General features: G+C 45.4%; 1 protein-coding gene across 3 annotated transcripts in view; it reads right to left on the reverse strand.

Annotated features, from left to right (window-relative positions):
- The window catches only part of FANCI (FA complementation group I), a 43262-nt gene that overhangs the window by 1024 nt on the left and 22601 nt on the right, over positions 1 to 19637 (reverse strand). For all 3 annotated transcript variants that reach the window (XM_075897070.2, XM_006139288.4, XM_075897071.2), the window contains exons 21-37: positions 19075 to 19257; positions 18855 to 18976; positions 18247 to 18411; positions 17365 to 17544; positions 13323 to 13486; positions 12801 to 12880; positions 12132 to 12248; positions 10987 to 11038; positions 8131 to 8258; positions 7954 to 8022; positions 7594 to 7684; positions 6833 to 7017; positions 5205 to 5261; positions 4494 to 4553; positions 3585 to 3668; positions 1796 to 1891; positions 982 to 1107 (exon numbers count right to left, since the gene is read on the reverse strand). In XM_075897070.2, the coding sequence (XP_075753185.2) occupies positions 982 to 1107; positions 1796 to 1891; positions 3585 to 3668; positions 4494 to 4553; positions 5205 to 5261; positions 6833 to 7017; positions 7594 to 7684; positions 7954 to 8022; positions 8131 to 8258; positions 10987 to 11038; positions 12132 to 12248; positions 12801 to 12880; positions 13323 to 13486; positions 17365 to 17544; positions 18247 to 18411; positions 18855 to 18976; positions 19075 to 19257 (1959 nt within the window). The remainder of the gene's footprint in view (positions 1 to 981; positions 1108 to 1795; positions 1892 to 3584; positions 3669 to 4493; positions 4554 to 5204; positions 5262 to 6832; positions 7018 to 7593; positions 7685 to 7953; positions 8023 to 8130; positions 8259 to 10986; positions 11039 to 12131; positions 12249 to 12800; positions 12881 to 13322; positions 13487 to 17364; positions 17545 to 18246; positions 18412 to 18854; positions 18977 to 19074; positions 19258 to 19637) is intronic.

Consider the following 19637-nt stretch of genomic DNA (forward strand, 5'->3'; position numbering starts at 1 on the left):
CCCATCAGACCCAGTGTTCCTCACTGATACTGCCACTGCTAGAAACACCATTAATGCATGGTTTTGGGTTGTTTTTTTTTTTTTAAATCTGGAAAGCATACTGAGTATAAACCCTGAGGCAGGAACCTTTTTATTTTACGTGCAGCATCTACTCCAAAAGGGCCCTGACCAATGTTCTAGTTTTTTCCAGACAGGTGCAGAATACGTTTTGTGTACACAGGCCAGCAGTAGAGAAACATGCTGCCTGTTCTGGGCACTGTGGGTGTTCTGCTAATCCAGTCGGTGGCATTTTAATCTCTCCTCTAGGCTGCCCAAGCACTCAGGTTACAGGGAACACTGACCTAAGGATGTTAAAATGCGGATAATTGACTAGTCTCTTGTACATTTCAAAGGAGGAATGTGGAACTTCTGCTGACTCCAGGCTGCACACAGGTGCTTGCTTTGAAATGCACAAGAGTCCCTAGCAGAGGCTCTTGCGCATTTCAAAGCCATGGAGACCAGGGTCAGCAGGGGACATTCAGTCCCCTGCTGACCCCGGGTTCCATGCTATGGGCTCTCCTTCCCCTTTCAATAGGCAGCAGTTTCAATGGGGAAACAACCACACAGCTGCTGCCTCCACTCAATTCAAATGAGCTCCCTGGGAACCCATGCTAGAAAAATCTACTATATAGGCTTTTCTAAGGTATTGTATACATCTGTTTTATTTTTAAACTGATTCATTTAAATTGGTAGCAGCATATTGAGTGAAAACTAGCTCTGGGCAATGCGTTGGACTAACACCAGTGTAGTATCACAGGGATGGTAGTCAGATCTCTACCATTTCACTCATTAAATGGGCAGATAATAAAGGTTACTTTGTAAAGATGGAACCAGGACAGGCTAACTGTACACTGATTTAGCCCATGCCCAAGGAAAGCCTCAGCTGGACCTTTAAGAGAGTGGCCTCCATGAGCCCTGGCACTTGTTCTTGTGAGATCTGACCTGGTCATTATCTGGTTCATTCTCAGCATCTTCAGTGTTCTGCTCCTGCAGTGCACACTCTACTGTGGACACATTGATGCGGAAGTCCCGGGAGGTGCTCAACTTCATGTACTGCATCAAGTTCACCTACCACAACCAAAAGAAAAATTCAAGGCCAATTGCTAGGAGAGAATGCTACAGTATTAATACCTGTTGTAGTGCAGCTTTCAAACACTGCCCACTCTTCCCAGTGCAGAGTCCTTTCTCACAATAACAATATGTTACTGGCAAAGTCTAGGCGACAGACTGATCATCTTACACTCCCTTTTTTCATCTTGGGTATGTTCAACATCTCCTGCCCCACTTTCAGGTGGGCAAAGCCCTTATGGTCTTTTTAAGAAGCTGAGAGTAAGCCAGAACCCTAAATGTGTATATTATCCTGGTATTTCAGTTGAGTACTGGCTAGGAATGGTTCTTTCACTGCACTTGAGATGAATGGCCAGAGCAATGGCATGAAACCTTTCAGTTTCTACTCAAGAAGATACAAAATGACTAAGTCATCAGAAAGCTTATGCTTCCCTGAGTGCCTGCAGTGATGCCAGCTAGCTGAACATAATACCAGTTTAGAATAGAAAATCAGGTCAGGATATGTGAGAAAGTTGTCATGATAGCAAATTCCTTCTATGACAAGTTGCACTGATAAAAGCAGTAGGGACATTCATTTAGAAAACCAAGAAAAGGCATGACAGCCTTCCATAGTGATGTTGCTTTGTTGTATGTATGTCATCTGTCCTTTAGCCACACAGAGACAGTGCTGGAGAGCAAAGCAGATTACCTTTGACTTTTTGGAGAGGTGGATAAGAAATTTCTCATATTGCTCTATAGCAAAAATCAGGTTTGGGATTGGCTTGGTCTCCCGAAGCACTTTGGCCTGTAATACATACAAAAAAAAGTGATGTTGGAAGTGAACACTGAAGGAGGCTCTCATAGTAAACTTTATGCAGTGTGAGCAACCCAGGTATGTAAGAATGCACACATTCATATGATCCTGAAATTGCAGACATAAGCCTGGATCTCCATAACTGGACAAAACCTACCCCCAGTTGCCAATTGCTTAAAGGCATTACACAGAACTCCACTCTCTCATGTCAAGGGACAAAGTCATAGAAATGGAAGGGACTTTGAGAGGTCATCAAATCTAGCCCTCTGGAGTGAAGCAGGACCAAGTAAATCTTAGATCATTCCTGACATTGTTTATCCACCAGCTTAGGAAGTCTATTTCTGAGCTTTAACTACCCTTATAAGTTAGAAATAAGTTCGAATTTTTCCCCAATATCTAACCTTAAATTTGCTTTACTGCAGATTATACCTATTACTACTTATCCTACCTTCCGTGAACATCATGCATGATGCATTACAGTAGGTATAGCCCATTTCTGGTTCAGGCAGTCAGTGAACTACTTCAGTGCTAAACCAGTGACACCATCTCTTTCCCTCTATCAAGTATCAGTTCCATACCATACCTTGCTGACTTAGTTTAAAAAAAATACTGAACCTAACTGGATCACAAGTACCTTTGAAGCAGATACTGCACAGTACTTTTCCATGGTTTTAAACTCTTTACTGAGCTGGGTCTGTGTTTTTCTATTAGGCAGCATCCATTTCTGACTCTCAATGCATTTCTGCTCCTTTTATTTTCTGTCATGATTTTCATTTCTAATAACTAACCAGGAGGCAGCATCCAACTCCATGGGAATCTCTCTGTCCTTAGCACCATCATTTTACATTCAGGAAGCAGTGAGGAAGTCATTGCTTTTGCTAACCTCACTATTTTTTATCAAGAGTATTGGTTCATTTGAATGTCACAGGAGTGTCTGAAATTTGACCAGCTATAAACATGATAGCTGATGGCATGATGCTTTAATGAATTTGAAGGAGAGATGCTATCTCATAGAGCTGGAAGGGACCTTAAGAGGTCATCAAGTCCAGTCCTCTGCCCTCACAGCAGGACCAAGTACCATCCCCTGACAGATTTGCCCCCTCACCCCAAACGGCCCCCTCAAGCATTGAACTCACAACCCTCGGTTTAGCAGGCCAATGCTCAAACCACTGAGCTATCCCTCCCCCTGTGCACCTTTAATCAATGTGACTAATTCTCTAGTTCCAATTCACATTTTTTCAACTGCAATTATTAATCTAATTTAGTCAAAGGAAATGCTCCATCTTAGTTTCATACTAAATTAAGGCAACTCCGACAGCACAGAGCACCAATCATCACAATGAAAAAGAAATGTGCTAGTATTGCCAACCCCAAATGTTCAAATATCAGTCAGGCACCAAAAAATTATGATTTAAAAAAAAAAAAAAAAGGCAGGTTCTTATTTGCCTTGTTTTTTGAGCCTTTAGAGTGCATTTGGGTCACATTTTCAAACTCTTTTTCACAGCCAGAAGGGCTACAAACTGTATTTTTTAAATGAAAGATGAGTTTCTGGTGTATTAACCTGCCTTCAAGAGAGAGAGCTTTAAGAAAACACAAAATCACAAGCTTCATGATAAAAATCTCAAGAGTCAGCAACACTATCATCACTGCATGTAACCAGATTCTAACAGAGAGTCAAGCTCACCATGACTGTAGCGACTACAGCAGTTTCATCCTCTCTCTTCTTTTTCTTTTCCCCTGCAAAGCTCAGGCTTTCACTGTGGATGTTCTGAAGGCAAAAAACACAGGGCAAAGCATCACAGGGCTAGCAAGAACAGCTCTTAGCTAAGCCTTGGCAGACAAATCTCTATGCTGCTGGTGCAATGTTGACAGCTTACCAAAGGACATTGATTCAGGAAGTGAAAGTTATCCAGAAAGCAACAGAAAACTTCCCTCGTTTTCTTAATTTTGAGGGTTTTGGAAGCTTCTAGAAGCGAGAGGCTACTATCACTACAAGAGCCATGGGCAGGTGTTCATGCAAGCTCTCCCAACTCTGCCAACATAGCTTAACTTTCAGCAACAGCTCCCCCTCGCAATTCCAGCTCTGGTCTCCCCTACATGGCTCTGGGAATGCCCCTTGGTCCTTACCTGAAGCAGCCCTTGCTCAACCACTCATAGATACATCTGTCAAAGCATCATCTTGAGCAGAGATTGCCAATTATATTAATGTACATGGTGAATGGCTGCGCTGTATTTCGAGTCTCTCTTCTGCTTGCTGTTATTAATAAGACCAAGCTTGCCCAAGGAAGCCATGTCAGTATCCACAAATGCATATAAAGGGGTGATCTAATACATGGCTTAAGGACCAACACAGCAGCCACTTCCCTCCCTTTCCCAAGCTGAAATCAGTATTTTTGTACAAGTTGAATCCCTTCCTTACTGAAGAAGAATGTGTCCCTTGCCATGCTTATATAGGATGAGCTGACGTTTGGAATGATCAGAGCCACAAGCCGCACCGTGGAAGTTCAGGAACAGGCAGTGCTGATTTGCTCATTGTTCCTGATGCATGCTTCAGCACGAAAGGGGTTTCTCACAGGAAACGTCGTGCTCTTACCTGCACATATGTGATGAAGGCATAACACTGGGGAGTCAAATGGGAACCTGAGAGCTTCACCTATGAAGAAGCATAGATATCAGTGTTAATCCTGACAAGTGAATGTGCTCATCCCTCAGCATAAGAAGGTGGCACTCAGTGTTCCCTCCAATTTTTCCCCACGCACATAGGGAATTAATTTTGTTATGTGCACCAGGATGAAGATGATGTGTGACATGATACATAAAATTCATGTGGGGGGGGCAGAGAGGTTTGGAGTATGGGAAAGGGCAAGGGCTCCAGGGTTGGACTGGGGCTCAGGATTGCAGTGAGGGGGATGAGGGTGCAGACTCTGGAGTGGGGCCAGGGAGGAGAGGTTTGGAGTGCAGGCTGCCCAGGGGCTACGGAAGGGAACTCTTCCCCCTCTTCCCCCACCCCAGCTCTCTCTTCCCACAGTGACACTTGGGTGGGGGAAGGGTGCCTCTGCCCCAGCCAGGGCAGGTTTGTGCTAGGGCTGGGTTGGGACTGGCCCTGACAGGCATTTTTCCCCCTGGCCATGGCAGGGGGTAGGTTGGAGCCAAGAAGGGAGGGGTGCCTCTTCCCACCACAGCAGGTCTGTGGCTGGCAGGAGAGGCATCTCCTGCCATAGCCCTGAGTCCCTGCACAGGGCTCAATAGGCAGCTGCACAGCCATGTGGCCACACAGCTGAAAGGGAACTTGGTGGCAACTCACCAGCTTTTCCAGCCTCCCTGAAATTGTGCCCAGGCCATTGCGGCAAACTTGGATATACTGCAAGAAATACCCAAGAGAAGAGAGTGAGCATCCTTCAAGCACCTCCATTCATCCCCTGAAACCTGTCTTTCCAGGCAATGGCTGGAGACATTTCCCTCTGTGACACCCCTTGACCCACTGAGCACATGGGAGAGGGAATTCATATAAAAGCAGCCTGAAGGTTTCAGAAGGCTAATTGCTTCCCCACTTTGGGGGCAAGTGACTACCCTGCTCTAATGGGGTCACATCTTACTTGGATGTTCAAAATGAAGTTCTTGTCCAGTGCAAATTGTAGGAGGCAAAGAAAGGACTGTGATGTTTACTGCAGTGCAGATTAGTATGGTTCTCAACCTTTTCAGACTACTGTATTCCTTTCAGGAGTCTGATTTGTCCTGTGTATCTGATGTTGCACCTCACTTGAAAGCTACTTGCATTAGGGATGTAAATACCCATTAAAACAGTTAACTAGTTAAACTATTAAAAATTATATTGTTCAACTAGTTAACTGTTGGTGGGCTGATGCAGAGCAGTCGGGGCTGAGGTCCCATTGCCTTTGTGGGGCAGAGTCCTGCTTGCCAGGCACAGCAGGGACTGCTCCAGGCCAGCCCACCGTAGCCAGGATCCTGCTAGCTGGCCTGCCCTCTGTGGGCAGAGGCCTGCTTTGGGCATGCCCACCGGAGGATGGGTTCCACTAGTCAGCTCTCCACAGCTGGCCATCTGCTGGGGTTTGGAGAGATCTGATTAACCATTCCAGTAAGCCTAATGCTTACCAGATAACTGGGTAACTTTTTATATCTCTAACTTGCATATAAAATCAAATATAAAAATACAAAAGCGTCACTGCGTGCTAGTAAAAATTGCTGACTCTCATTTTGTCCATATGAAATTTTAGATTGTACTGACTTTGCTAGTGCTTTTTATGTAGCCTGTTGTAAAACTAGGCAAATATCTAGATGAGCTGATGTATCCCTGGAAGACCTTTATGTACCCTGGTTAAGAACCACTGGGCTAGGTGTTTTTCAAGTTGCCTTAGGGACAGCCAAACTGCACTGTGTAAGTGCTTATTAGAACCACCTTTGCAGCCCTCACTGGTTAGTATGGAAGTTACAGGCACTATCATTGTGCAAGCTGGTCACCAGAGAGACAGGGGAAGCATTCCTCACACTTCAGGAATGTCACTGCTGCTCTGGGGTATAGGAAATTCTTTGCCTTCTTCCAAAGCATCATCTCAGTCCTCATGTGCCAATTTCTACATTCCTAATTGTCAAGCCATGGATGGGATGAGGGGAGAGAGGAAGAGTGCTGGTTGCATGGTGTGAATGACACATGGTTCTCCAGTGAGAGGCCTGTGAGATTACAAAATATGCAAGAACCACTCTCCAGCAAGGGCAGCACAGGTCTTCCTCTATCTGCTATCTTGGCTAGGAAACTGATATGCATGCTGCATTGGAGGAGGGGGAGGATAAACTCGACTACAGCATGTTAACCGTCCCAAGCCACAGACGAGCTGTTGCCACTGTTAGCTTGCTGTGGGGAATGGGCAGAGGTGTTTAAATCCCATCCTGCAAGTTCAGCACAAGAGCACTCACATGTTTGATGAGGGAGGTGAGAATGGTGTAAGTCTTGCTGAGGCTTCTCAGCAGTGTGTCCACACAGCTCCCTGCAGGGAGGGCTGTTTGCACCAGCTCATGGTAAACCGTCAGCAGTGTCCCCAGTTGCAGGATTATTGCCTTCTCCAGAGACTGGATCTGACTTGATGCCTGAGAGGCATCTTCTAAAAAGAGAAGTGATAGGTACATCCACACCACAGTCACACTGACACTTTGGGGAAAATCAAGTAAAAATCAGTGCACATTTTGCAAAAAGTGGGGCTAAAAAGCCCCCGCTTCTACCCTTCTCAGAATTAAGATGTAATGCTAGCCAATAAGCTAGCAGTAGCCCCATATGCCCTGCCACTGGACATACAGGGTCAGACAAATGACCCTTCCTGCTTCTCCCCCGCACAGACACACAGCTTTCACCTGATGTCACATGCGGCCTGCATATACTTATCCCAAAGCCCAGATCCCAGCAATCAATCAACAATACTAAAGATAGTGAAATACAAATGTCCATCTTTGTGTGGAGGAGATATGGGGAGTATGTGTGTGGGATCAATCAGTGTAAAGATTGTTAACTCTTACATTTCCCTCCTGGGACCAGCCCAAGAGAGGCACCTTCAACCATCAATGTTAAGAAGCAGTCTCAGGAGGCTGGTTGTTCAAATAGTGAGGTATTTCCTTGCTCCCTAGTGCCATCTCTCTTTTGTGGAGCTCTAAGATCATAACAAAGCAGTGGGCCATTTCATTACCTGAGGTCTCCAATCCCAAGAGATTCTTAAACTTCTTGATCAGCCAATCCACCTCTTCAAGTACCTTCTCTGCTTGAGTCAGGACCAGCAGCTGAGGAAAAAAAGGAAAAGCAAGAAAGGTTTTTGGAACATAGTTGAGCACATTAGTTCTGCAGTCCATACATATCAAGACACCACATGGTCTGGTAGCACTTTATAGACTTTATCGTGAGCTTTCGTGTTTTGTTAGTCTATAAAGTGCTAGCAGACCATTTGTTGTTTTTTTCTGTACAGACTAACTCGGCTACCCCCTGAAGCTTATATACATATCAAGGGGAGCCTTGGCAGAGATTGGGTATTGCACATGCTGTTCCAACTCACACATGCAGTAGGGGCTGCTGTCTTGATGTTCACAATAGCAAAATGTGATTGATTCTCCACTTCCATATCCTGTGGGGAAACAGAGGCTCTTTGATAATCTCAAATACACACTGCACCTCTGCCTTGGCCAACACCAGGTGCTAAGCTTACACTAAGAGCTGGGGGTTTGGGCTGCACCTGATCTATGTCTCCAAGGTGAGCATGGATATCCTGGGCGAGGTCACGCAGCAGGCTGGCAGGGCTCTTGTAGAGAACATGGAGACTGAAGAGCAGGGTCAGCAAACCTCTGCAGCAAGGGGCATCCTCTGCAAGAAAGAGGAGGAGATGACAGCCACCGGGCAAGGCATTCCACGGCTTTTTGATCATGTATGCATTTTACTATATCCTACATTTTAAAGAGAGACACTGCATCAAACCCTTGTTAAAACACTAGTTCTAAAATTTGAGGTTGGAAGTCAGGAAATTCGCAGTTAAGTTTCTGCAAACAGCCTTAGCTCTGATCCAGCACCTCTGCCCTTCATTCCCCATAGCTACTGATGAGTCAGATCAGGAAGTCAGAGACTTGAGGCATTCTAAATAATATATATGGAGGCAAAATGAAGTAGATTGGACCCTTCAGCTCATAGGGTAGTGGTAACTAGTAGGGATGTGAATGGGTAACCAATTAACCAGCAGCCCCAGCAGGGCCTGTTGTCAGCAGCCCCAGCAGGCCCAGAAGGCCTCTTAATCCGTTAAATGTAATGTTTAGCAAACTGATTAATTGGGATTTTATATCCCTAGTGACTAGGAGGCAAATGCTACTGCACTGCATGGTAGAAGAGGAACATAAGAACGGCCATTCTGGGTCAGACCAATGGTCCATCTAGCCCAGCATCCTGTCTGCCGACAGTGGCCAATACCAGATGCCCCAGAGGGAGGGATCACAACAGATAATCCTCACAAGATCCCTCCCCTGTCACCCACCTCCAGAGAAACAGAGGCTAGGGACACCATTCTGGCTAATAGCCACTGATGGACCTAACCTCCATGAATCTATCTAGCTCTTTTTTGAACCCTGTTAAAGTTCTAGCATTCATCGCATCCTCTGGCAAGGAGTTCCACAGGTTGACTGTGCACTGAGTGAAGAAAAACTTCCTTTTGTTTGTTCTAAATCTGCTGCCTATTAATTTCATTTGATGACCCCTCGTTCTTATATTGTGGGAATAAGTAAATAACATTTCTTATTCACTTTCTTCACACCAGTCATGATTTTATAGACCTCTATCATATCCCCGCTTGGTCTCCTCTTTTATAAGCTGAAAAGTCCAAATCTTTTTAATCTCGCTTCATATGGGACCTGTTCCAAACCCCTCATCATTTTTGTTGCCCTTTTCTGAACCTTTTCCTATGCCAATATACAGGGCTCGCCGAACCGCGGTGAGCCCTGCTCGCCAGCCACGCTGTCTGGCGATCTGCGCATGCGCAGATCGTTCTGCACATGCGCAGATCACACGAACCCGGCTCTTCCAGGTTACAATCTACTCGCCATGTATTATTTGTCGAGCCCTGCCAATATATCTTTTTTGAGATGAAGCGATCAAATTTGTATGCAGTATTCAAGATGTGGGTGTACCATGGTTTTCTATAGAGGCAATAAGATATTTTCTGTCTTATTCTCTATCCTTTTTTTAATGACTCCTAACATTCTATTTGCTTTTTAGACTGCCGCTGCATCGAGTGGTTTTCTTCAGAGAACTATCCATAATAACTCCAAGATGTTTCTCGAGTAGTTGTAACCAAATTAGTCCCCATCTTATTGTATATATAGTTGGGAGATGTTGGTGCTTCTAATCAGCAAGCAACTGAGTGACCATAAGCAAGTACACTGAGTCCAAGAAGAATGACTATCTTCACAGAACAAAATCTAGTCCTGCGCATCTGAGATGCTACTAGAGAAGGGAAGTGAGGTGAAATGAAATGAAAGATACACATCCAACATTCAGTTTGCTACAGCAGCGGTTCCCAACCGCCGATCCGCAGCCCACTGCTAGACTGTGAACCACTGGCTGATGGGCTGCGGCAGCTGTTATAACTCAAACCAGCAGTTCTGGCAACTCGCTGCCGGCAGCCATAGTGGCTCAGGCAGCGGCAGCAGGAGGCACCTTCTTCCCTCCTCCCCATTCTGCTCTTGGGGAGGAAGGGGGCACAAAGGAGGGAGGCATGCACACCACCAACAGCCACTCTCTCTGCCTGTACAGCCGCTTTTGCTGGAGGCGACAGGAGGAGGCAGACCAGGGGGCACCTCCCCAGGGCTCCAGCTTCCTCCTCCACTCCCCACACAGCCGCTTTTGCTGGCAGTGGCACTGGGGCAGAGGTGAAGCAGGAGGCGCCTCCCTCCTTCTCCTCTGTAATGGTGGCTGTACGGGGCTCTGCACTCCCCTCCTATCTATGGGGGCGCAAGACACACTTGAGGAGGTGCGAAGGAGGAGGGCTGCTCCCCTGCTCACAAGGCAGTAACAGCCATGCTCCCTAGAGGGGGCAGTCTTGCTCTGGAGAGTGTAGGGATGGGATGGGGACAAAGGAGTGATGGGTGAGGACATGGTGGGGTCACAGAGGAAGAGGGTGTTGGCAAAGGTTGTAGAGGTCAGAGATTAAAGGGTCAAAGGGCATGGGGCGTAGGAGTGGGGGGGGATCAAAGGATGTTAGGCACTGGGGAGCAAGGGGCTGGGGTGGGGCTAGGCTGACCAGTAACATTTTATTTGCATATTCATCATTTGCATAATGAACATGCAAATAAAATGTTGCCAGTTCACCAAATGTTTGTGAATGGGTTTGCTGGTCTGCAGCATAAAAAAAAAGATTGGGAACCACTGTGCTAGAGCCACAAAAGACAACTCTAAAGTGGGCCTAGCCCATCTCATACTAGTTTCAAAGGGATGAAAAAAAAAAAAAAAAACTCAAGAGCACAGTGTCAAAGGGCCAAATTTGAGCTGATGCAACTCCATTGAAATAACTCAATTCCAAATTTACTCCCCCCAAAAAAATCTTACTCACCCAGATTGTTTTCCTTGCAAATCTTGACTGTCCACGAGAACAGCTGAACAAACTACACAATGGGAAAGGGGTTTTACATGAATGCAGTCACAAAGATAATGCTAAACTGAAAAAAATTGGTCTGAATTCAAGAAATATTCATAGCGCAAAGGTAACAAAACCATCCATGGAAACCAAGAGGCATCCCTAGCAGAAAGAAACCAGGGCAGGGTCTGTGGAGTTCTATACCTACTCAAGAGTGGTAGATGGCATTTTCAAGATGATGCATTGCACATGAGGGTCTGTGGTCTCCCTTAGGATTAAATGGGGTAGACTGTCTAAGTAAGTAAAGCCTTCATGTTCCTAGCAAATTTTCAATATGGCTGCTGCCTGGGTAAAACATGGTCTCCCCTACTCTAGCTCTTTAAAAGCTGTGTTTACGTGTTAAAGGGGGGTTAAGCACTCATCCATTCTTCCTTGAAGAACTGGGGCTAGAGGGGCCCCCAATGCATATGCACCCATAAAGAAGAAACTCCACAGTTTGGCATGATTTGCAGCTACTAATCAGGAGATCAGTTTGCAGGAAAACTGTAGTCCAGGCTTGAGGTGTATCGGGGGAAGAGCCAAGACCTCTACAGAAGGGCAGGGATTGCTGCAGGTCAAGATTAAGGTGCACTGGCAGAACCATGAAAGGGGTCTGGACTGCATCAGCAGAAGGTTAGAGAACGTGATGGATGCGGTGTCTCCTTGTCATAACTGATCAGTACCCATCATAGTAGTGACAGGGGATCTGGGAGGTACCGCAATACAAATAATAAAGGAGAACTAGGAGAGGTATTGCAGGGAAGCATATACAGCATCTGCCTTGTAAGGTCCAGCCAGTGCTACTCCTCCCTTATGAATTTAGCCTTCCTAAAATGTAAGTGTCATTCCTGAAGGCATTTAGTGTTGTAAGCCAATGTTAGGCTGGCTGTAATCCTGGCAATGTTTGGTCAACTTGCAAGCACAGAGCAAAATGAACATTTAAAAAATCTTGTCACCTCTGGAAGGCTGCAATCATACCAAGCTGATGACCTTCTCCCAGTGTATCATAAGCTTCCATACCCCACTAATGCCAGAATCACACACGTTCTCAGCAATCAATCACTAACAGCTCCGCTAAGTACCTGGGGAGAAGAGGGCTCCAGTAGCTTTGACAAAATGGAGATAATAGTCACAAGCGAAAGCAGTTCCTTGCTGTTCAAGTCATCACCAGTACTGCTCAGTTGGTTCACCAGAGACCTCTGATCATGGGAAGGAAGGACAGAATCCAAATACATATAGATGCCTGGGCCATTTTAGGAGAACAGTAATCAAAAGCCCCCAAAACTGGGAAATGTAAAGAAATCAGTAGCTCCCTCCTCAGACCCCAGCATAGGCAGCACCAACACTGAAGAAGAGCAGAATTTCTTACACAGAGATAATCAAGATACTTTCAAAACATCTGTGAGCATTTGATTTTGTTGCAAACTGTTAAATAAGAGCTAGTTTCTCCTTTAGTGTGACTCATACAAAATTCACTGAGGTGTGGGCTGTACCTCTGGTTTCTACATTTGCTTTCTTTTGCAGACTGCATTAGAAACACAGTCCCAATCTGCACTAAGTCTTATTGTGCTTCCTAACAGGTGTGAAACTCTTCTGGCGGTGCCAGTTTATCACTCAGTGGGTCAGTCACAGGACATTTTCTTTTCAGTTGGCAGCAAGCTAATATACTAGGCAAAACATGTAAAGGTGCCCCCAAGTTAGCTTGTGTTTTGAGACCACTCACTAACCACAGTGACACTCCTGCTTCTTACCTGAAACTGTCGAATCTGGAAGGCAGCTTTTTCAGTGACGTTAATATCTTCCTCTTCCGCTACATCATCATTAGCAATATCTGAGAGGAAGACACAGAATAGAGAGGACAAGTTAAGTGGGCAGAATACAGGATTTAGTACAGACACATACATGAGCATGCATGCATACATTTTCTCCTGTGCTGTGGCAGTTAAAGGCCACAAGTCTGAAGAAAACAGACTGGAGAATTGTGGAGGGCAATAGAGGATGGTTCAAGTCAGGGTTTCAAATCGGGAGGTTCCACACCAGACCACCAATGTTGCTCTGCCACCAGAGACTATTTGCTTGCCAAATCTCTGGGACTGGCCTGAGGAAGTAAAGTCAAATGGAGCTCAGTGACTAGCATCACTACTGAATGACTCCTCCTGCAGTGACTCTCTCCTTGTCCAAAGGTACAGTTGAAAGCTGTCACAGTACATCTAGCCCCATTAATGAGAATCCAGGACTGAGCAGACCTGTTCTGTCACAGCCAAAGCACTTACCCAAAGCCCGTAGAAACTGTGGGATCTTGGGCTTGTAGAGCTGTTGCACTGTGTTAAATATCTTCAGCAAGCCCTCCAAGCACAATAGTGAGATGCTCTTGCCTTTCTTCTTCCCAGACTCTTCAACTGCAGTTGGAATTGAAGTGTACCTCCATAACAGGACCCTGGAAGGGGTGGATAGGAAATTAGTTTCATATATTCTGGCATAGTTGGCTGTACAGCACAAAAACTCAGATAGAGTCAGTCTTGGACTCTAAAACCTAGATCATCTTTTCAGTACAATTGAACTGGAAGATCTTTTCCCCACAAGGAGGGGTGAGGACACAGTGTGTCCAGAACCCCTCAATGTCTGAACCTTTATCACTCATGTCATATTTATCAATTACATTTATGCAAATTACGACAAAGATTTTGCCCTCCTATAGTTTGTTTTTGATGAGCCAATGTGACAGATCATTCTATGTGATTTATGAAAATATGCTTGTGACATGAATGTGTCATAACTCGTATGCTGATGCAAGATGGTTTGTACAACGTATCATGGGAAAAGTTGTAATTTACTGAATATGATTATCGCATTTGTATGCATATATAATTTTTGTAGATCAAGTTAGGACCTGTGCATCTGTAATTTCATATTTGCTGCTTTCTTTCGCACCCACTGATGACACTTCAGGTACAACAATGGAAGAGGCCACAGTGCTCATGGTCCATCAGCAAGAGACAATGGGCTGTAAAAAAGCTTGAAAAAACTTAAAAAACAACAAATAGTCTAGCAGCACCTTAAAGACTAACAAAACATGTAGATGGTATCATGAGCTTTCATGGGCACAGCCCACTTCTTCAGTAGCCACGTTCCTGTGTCTCAGTGGCAGCAGGTTGGAGAGTTAAGCTCAACAAGACAGGGTTACCGGACAACCAGGCTGTCAGGGGAAGCAGATGAAACTGAAGAAGTGGGTTGTGCTCATGATACCATCTACATGTTTTGTTAGTCTTTAAGGTGCTGCAAGACTATATGTTGTTTTAACTTTTTCCAGTTACAGACTAACTTGGCCACCCCTCTGAAGCTTGTAAAAAAGCTTAACCTTCCTGGGAACATGTGGGTCAGCCCATGAAGAATGGCTACAGAGCTATGTGATCATGTCACCAGAAACTAGAACCCAACTTGATCTCTGTAATTTTCCATGAGAATTTGGGAGCGGAAAGGGGCCAAACTTGAAACAAAGGATTCCTGCCTTATGCAAATCCTATTTAAGGGTGGGAAGTGAGATAATCCTGGTTGTCACAAAGACTGAACTGGAGGAAGGATTGTTAGAACCACATTTAGGGTGAGAACTTACATGGAACTGGTTTCTTTAGTGTATTAAGCTTATCTCGCATGTTTATTTTGCTCCGTTACCTACTTTATTGTCTGCAACCTCTTATGACCACGTAAATCCTACATTTTTATACTTAATAGAATCACTTTTGTTTAGTAATAAACCCAATGTAAATAACTGTTACTGGGAAAAATGGGGGGCACGTGGGAAGGAGCCTGTGCATCCTTCTCTTTACCATGAGAAAGAGGATAAATTTAATGAGCTTACAGGCTGTGTCTAGACTGGCAAGTTTTTCTGCAAAATCATCTGCTTTTGCGGAAAAACTTGCCAGCTGTCTACACTGGCCACTTGAATTTCCTCAAAAGCACTGACGATCTCATGTAAGATTGTCAGTGCTTTTGCGGAAATACTATGCTGCTCCCGTTCGGGCAAAAGTCTTTTTCCGAACAGCTTTTGCGCAAAAGGGCCAGCGTAGACAGCAGAGATTTGTTTTCCACAAAAAAGCCCCGATTGCGAAAATGGCGATCGGGGCTTTTTTGTGGAAAAGCACGTATAGATTGGCCACGGATGCTGCCAATCTAGATGCGCTTTTCTGAAAATGCTTTGAACGGAAAACTTTTCCGTTAAAAGCATTTCCGGAAAATCAGGCCAGTGTAGACGTAGCCATACTGTATAGATCTCTATACAGTATAAGTCTGCAAACACAGACTGAAAGCAGCTTGCGTCTCAGCTGCAGCAGGCTGGAGAGCTAAGCTCAACAAGACAGGGTTACAGGAGGACCAGGCTGTCAGGGGAAATAGACTCAGTAGTATCTCAGAACATCCCAAGGAGATCCTGACCTGTCGTAGCTAGATATCTGCATTGGGATCTATATAAATAAGACTTTGAATGTACAGAAAAGAAAAGCTAAATTGAGAAGTTTTGAAGAACGAGAAGTGTTTGTTCCGAGGGGGACCTGTAATGTATCTGTTTTCCTGTTCTTGGCCATCAGGAACCTTCTTTCCCCTTACTCAAACCCATTTCTACCAGCCATCTCTCTACACAATCCTTTAACTGTCATGACTACCTTCCTCTGATTTAACTTACAGACTGATCATGCAAACCCCTTTATTCAGATGGCTAGTTCTTAGCTAATGTAAGTAATCCCATTAGTTTCAACTGAAGTACTGTCATGGGTAAAGATTTTTCACACAAGGATAAGTTTGCAAGATCAGACAGAGATCCATTCTTTAGGATAGAATGTGTTTCTCTATGTTTGTTTATCATGTACATTTATGATATTATCCAAAAGTGACTTCTAATCACAGTGGTACTAGATAGCCATCTACTTGCTACCACCAGAAGAATGAGAAAGACACAGGACTATGTTTTTAAACTCAAAGGGAAACAGCCAATGTTTGGCTAAAGCTAACTCCTCTTTCACACACAACAATTTCAAACTATAACTGGAGTTAGGTTCAAACTAAAATATCCCCCAAAGGCCTGTGAAGTCTGGCCTACAGCCATACTAGTTTTGTACTGTGAGTAACAAACTAAACACCAGAAAGGGACTGGCAAGCTGGGTTTTATTGGGAATGATTCTTCCATCTCTTTCATTGTGCTACACGGTCTATAACTCACTCTAAGCAGCACACACCTTTATTTGTCCACCATGCATCTCAGGGATATGGGAGGCAAGTTTATTATAATGTGGTTCTAATTACAGTTTCAAACAATTGCCACTGACTTTATTACTCTTTCAGACTTTTACATGAGTTTCAGTTGTTTAAAAAATACATACACTTGAACTTCCATACTCTGGGTGTCCCTAATCCAAGAACACCCGTAGTATGGAGGAAGCAGCTCTGCATACTATGGGGGATGGTGCAGCTGGGGCTGCGGGAGGCAGGCCCTCAGCCCCGCTCCCACCACAGGAGCAGCGGGGAGGGAAGAGGCTGCATGGCATGAACCTCTCTGCCCCGGGAAGCAGTGGGAAGGGAGACAGCCGCAGCCGCGGTCACAGCCCAAGCCAACCCATTCCTCCCCAGCCCCAGGTGCAGTGGAGAGGGAGGAGGCCAAATGGCTCCACCCTCCCCAGCACCCGGAACAGCAGGGAGGACACATGGCTCCAGCCTCCTGACCTGAAGCAGCAGGAAGGGAGGCAGCTATGTGGCCCAAGCCTCCCCGCCCCCAGGAGCAGCAGGGAGGGAGGAGGCCATGTGGCTTCAGCCTCGCTGGCCCCCAGAGCACTCGGGAGGGAGGCAGCAGCGTGGCCCGAGCCGCCCCAGAACACGGGCCGTCCACGGCAGCAACACTCTGACCCCAGTACACCTACAGCAGGCATTCTGGGGGTGGAGCGTGGGCAGGGCCAGGCTGGCAGTTTCAGAAGGCAGAGCTTTCCCCCGCCTAAGCCATTAGACACCCATGCTGCACACTATTTCCCCTAGCCACCAGCTGGGGGAATGGCAGTGCAGCAACACACTTCCCCTGAGGCTTTTCCCTGCCATTCCCATAGCAATGCAGGCAATGCCAGGGAGCAGCAGGGGTGAGGGGGGAGGAGCCCAGAGTCATATGTACCTCCAGGAGTGGGGCACTAGGTCAGTGCCCCACCCTCATCTCACACGCCCTCCTGCCCTAACAATTCTTTAATCCAGCATTCCCTCTTTCCCAGGGTTGCGGAGTTAAAGAGGGTCACATGTACTTGCAGTCCAGCATTCAAGTCTCCAAGCTATGTAGCAACTCACCGAGTAATTTTGCAGAGGGTTTGGAACATCTTCTCTGGGTTCTGCCCATCAGGTCCATCTGTTTGACCTGTCTCCTCCAGCTGTTGCACCTTCTGCAGTGCTACATTGACCGCATAGCGCATGAATTCACTGCTGGAACGCAGAACAGCCAAGCTCTCCTCGTGGCTTTGGGCACTATCCCTGAAGAATCAAATGAACATTTTATGAACACCTCTGAGTCTAGGATAAGAACACACCTTCAGGTAATGCAGAGAGCTAGCCAATAAGCATTTTGTCTTGGCACACTAGAGTGCACAAGGCCCTGTGAGGAATATAACTATCTACCTGACTGTTCTTTTTTTAGTTTGCCACATAAATGTGCTTCAGAATCTGAACTTTCATTTTAAGAAATGAATCATGGCTTTAACCCAACAACAAACCCTCTCCAAGGAGGAAGCAACAGTCCAGTTCTTCATTTAAACCACTTGGAGCAAATACCCAGAAAACAGAGTTCTAATAGTCTCTTAAACCGAACTCAAATCCCCAATTGAGTACAAGTGGCAGAGTCTGCTCAGCAGAATAGAACAGCACGGGGGGCTGCGTGTCAGGACTGAGGGTCACTGATCTTCTGAGAGTGGAAGATGGCCCAGAACTTGGATATCAGAGGTGCTTCAGGTCAGAAATAAGGAGCATTAATACAGCTGAAGTGTAGCTCTGGAGAGAAGCTACAAATCAGGCCTGAGGCTGCATGAAGCCAACTAGTGCAGCCCCTGCCTACACCAGACTGCTCTGGAGAGTGTTCCAAGTGTACTGCTCAAAAAGACAGGCAGCCCACAAATGCCACACAAGTGACTTTAATGTAAAGTATACAAATCAGAGCTAAACAGGCTATGACAGTTTTACCTGAACAAAGCTGTGAGCAGTGTGGATACAAAGCTCATGGAAAGGAAGCTTCGGGTGGTTTTATTGGCCGAGGGTGACTTGTTCTTCCCAGCCTTTTCCTTCAGGATCTCCGCAAGTTTGCTGTAACACTTAAACAGGCCTAGAACATCCTCAAACTTGTTCTTGCTGCAACAACACAAGGTGAGAAAAAGCACTGATAAGGACCAAACTACAATTTCTTCATGTGAACTTTTATTAATCCAATTAGAGAAGATACTTTCCAGATGACATATCAAGCTCCCTATCCTTCCAATACACAGCTCAGGTTCCACCCAGTCAACACTGGCTTGACTACGTCCCTCATTTCATAATCCTAGCAAACTGAGATAATGAAAAGTATAGTGATGTTCAAAACAAAGACTCTCCTAAGGTTAAGTGTAGATTTACACCATGATATGCAAGGAATGAGTTATGAGAAATCATTCTCTGTTCCTCTGTTATAGTTGGTGCACTATGCTGTATTTTCAAGGTACACTGAAGACATGGTCCAAGACACACAGAAAAGCTAAGGAGTTAAGTTCCTTCTTAACTTCACCAGTGTTGTTAAAGTATAGGACTTGACCCATTACCTGAAATTCCCTATGTTAAAGTTGTATTCAATCAGGACCTCGCAAATTCCCATTACCAAGATGGCATAGATATTGTTCTTCACGCCAACACCAGAAGCCAGAGAAAAGTCTGCTGATTTATCCTAAAAGCCAAAATGAAAAAATGAAAAATCCTTCTAAAATCCAATAGGAATCAAAACTCTCCTTACTCACCTGGCCCTGTTGAGAAAATCTGAATTACCAGTTCAAAGTCCTCCAGTTCACTCTTGATCATTCGCCGTGTGATAGAGTCCAACATCTCTTCAAGGTCTTGTTGGAATCCCGCATAATCATCCTCGTCATCGTCTTCCTCAGCTTCATGATGCAGATGCACGGTGCTCTTATACCAAGCTAGGCAGTGCTGGATACAGCTGAGCAGATGGGCCTGGAGAAAGCAGTCACCAAGCAAAGTCACTTGTAATATCCTAGCAAGGGATTAGCCAGTGGGATCATTCCAAACCTTCTAGCTGGAGAGGGAGATTGGTGAAATGGAACACAATTCTCTATGGCAACAGGCTGGACCACTATAGCTAGGGGCATAAAAGCCTCAACAACATGCTTCAGAATTCATAGTCTATGGGAATCTGAGTGTCTCTCATTCACAGCTGATGCTTTAAAAGACAGAAGTGCTGCGGTCTCATAACCATACATCAGAACTTCTAACAATGCAATATACTCTGAATTCCAACAAAGGATCTCAGCTTCAGTCCTACATAACAGCTGCCACTACGGACACATGGCTTGCTGTATATCTGAATTATTTAA

The sequence above is a fragment of the Pelodiscus sinensis genome, chromosome 14 (assembly GCF_052426305.1).
Source record: "Pelodiscus sinensis isolate ZL-2025 chromosome 14, ASM5242630v1, whole genome shotgun sequence".
In the NCBI taxonomy this organism is placed as follows: Eukaryota; Metazoa; Chordata; order Testudines; family Trionychidae; genus Pelodiscus; species Pelodiscus sinensis.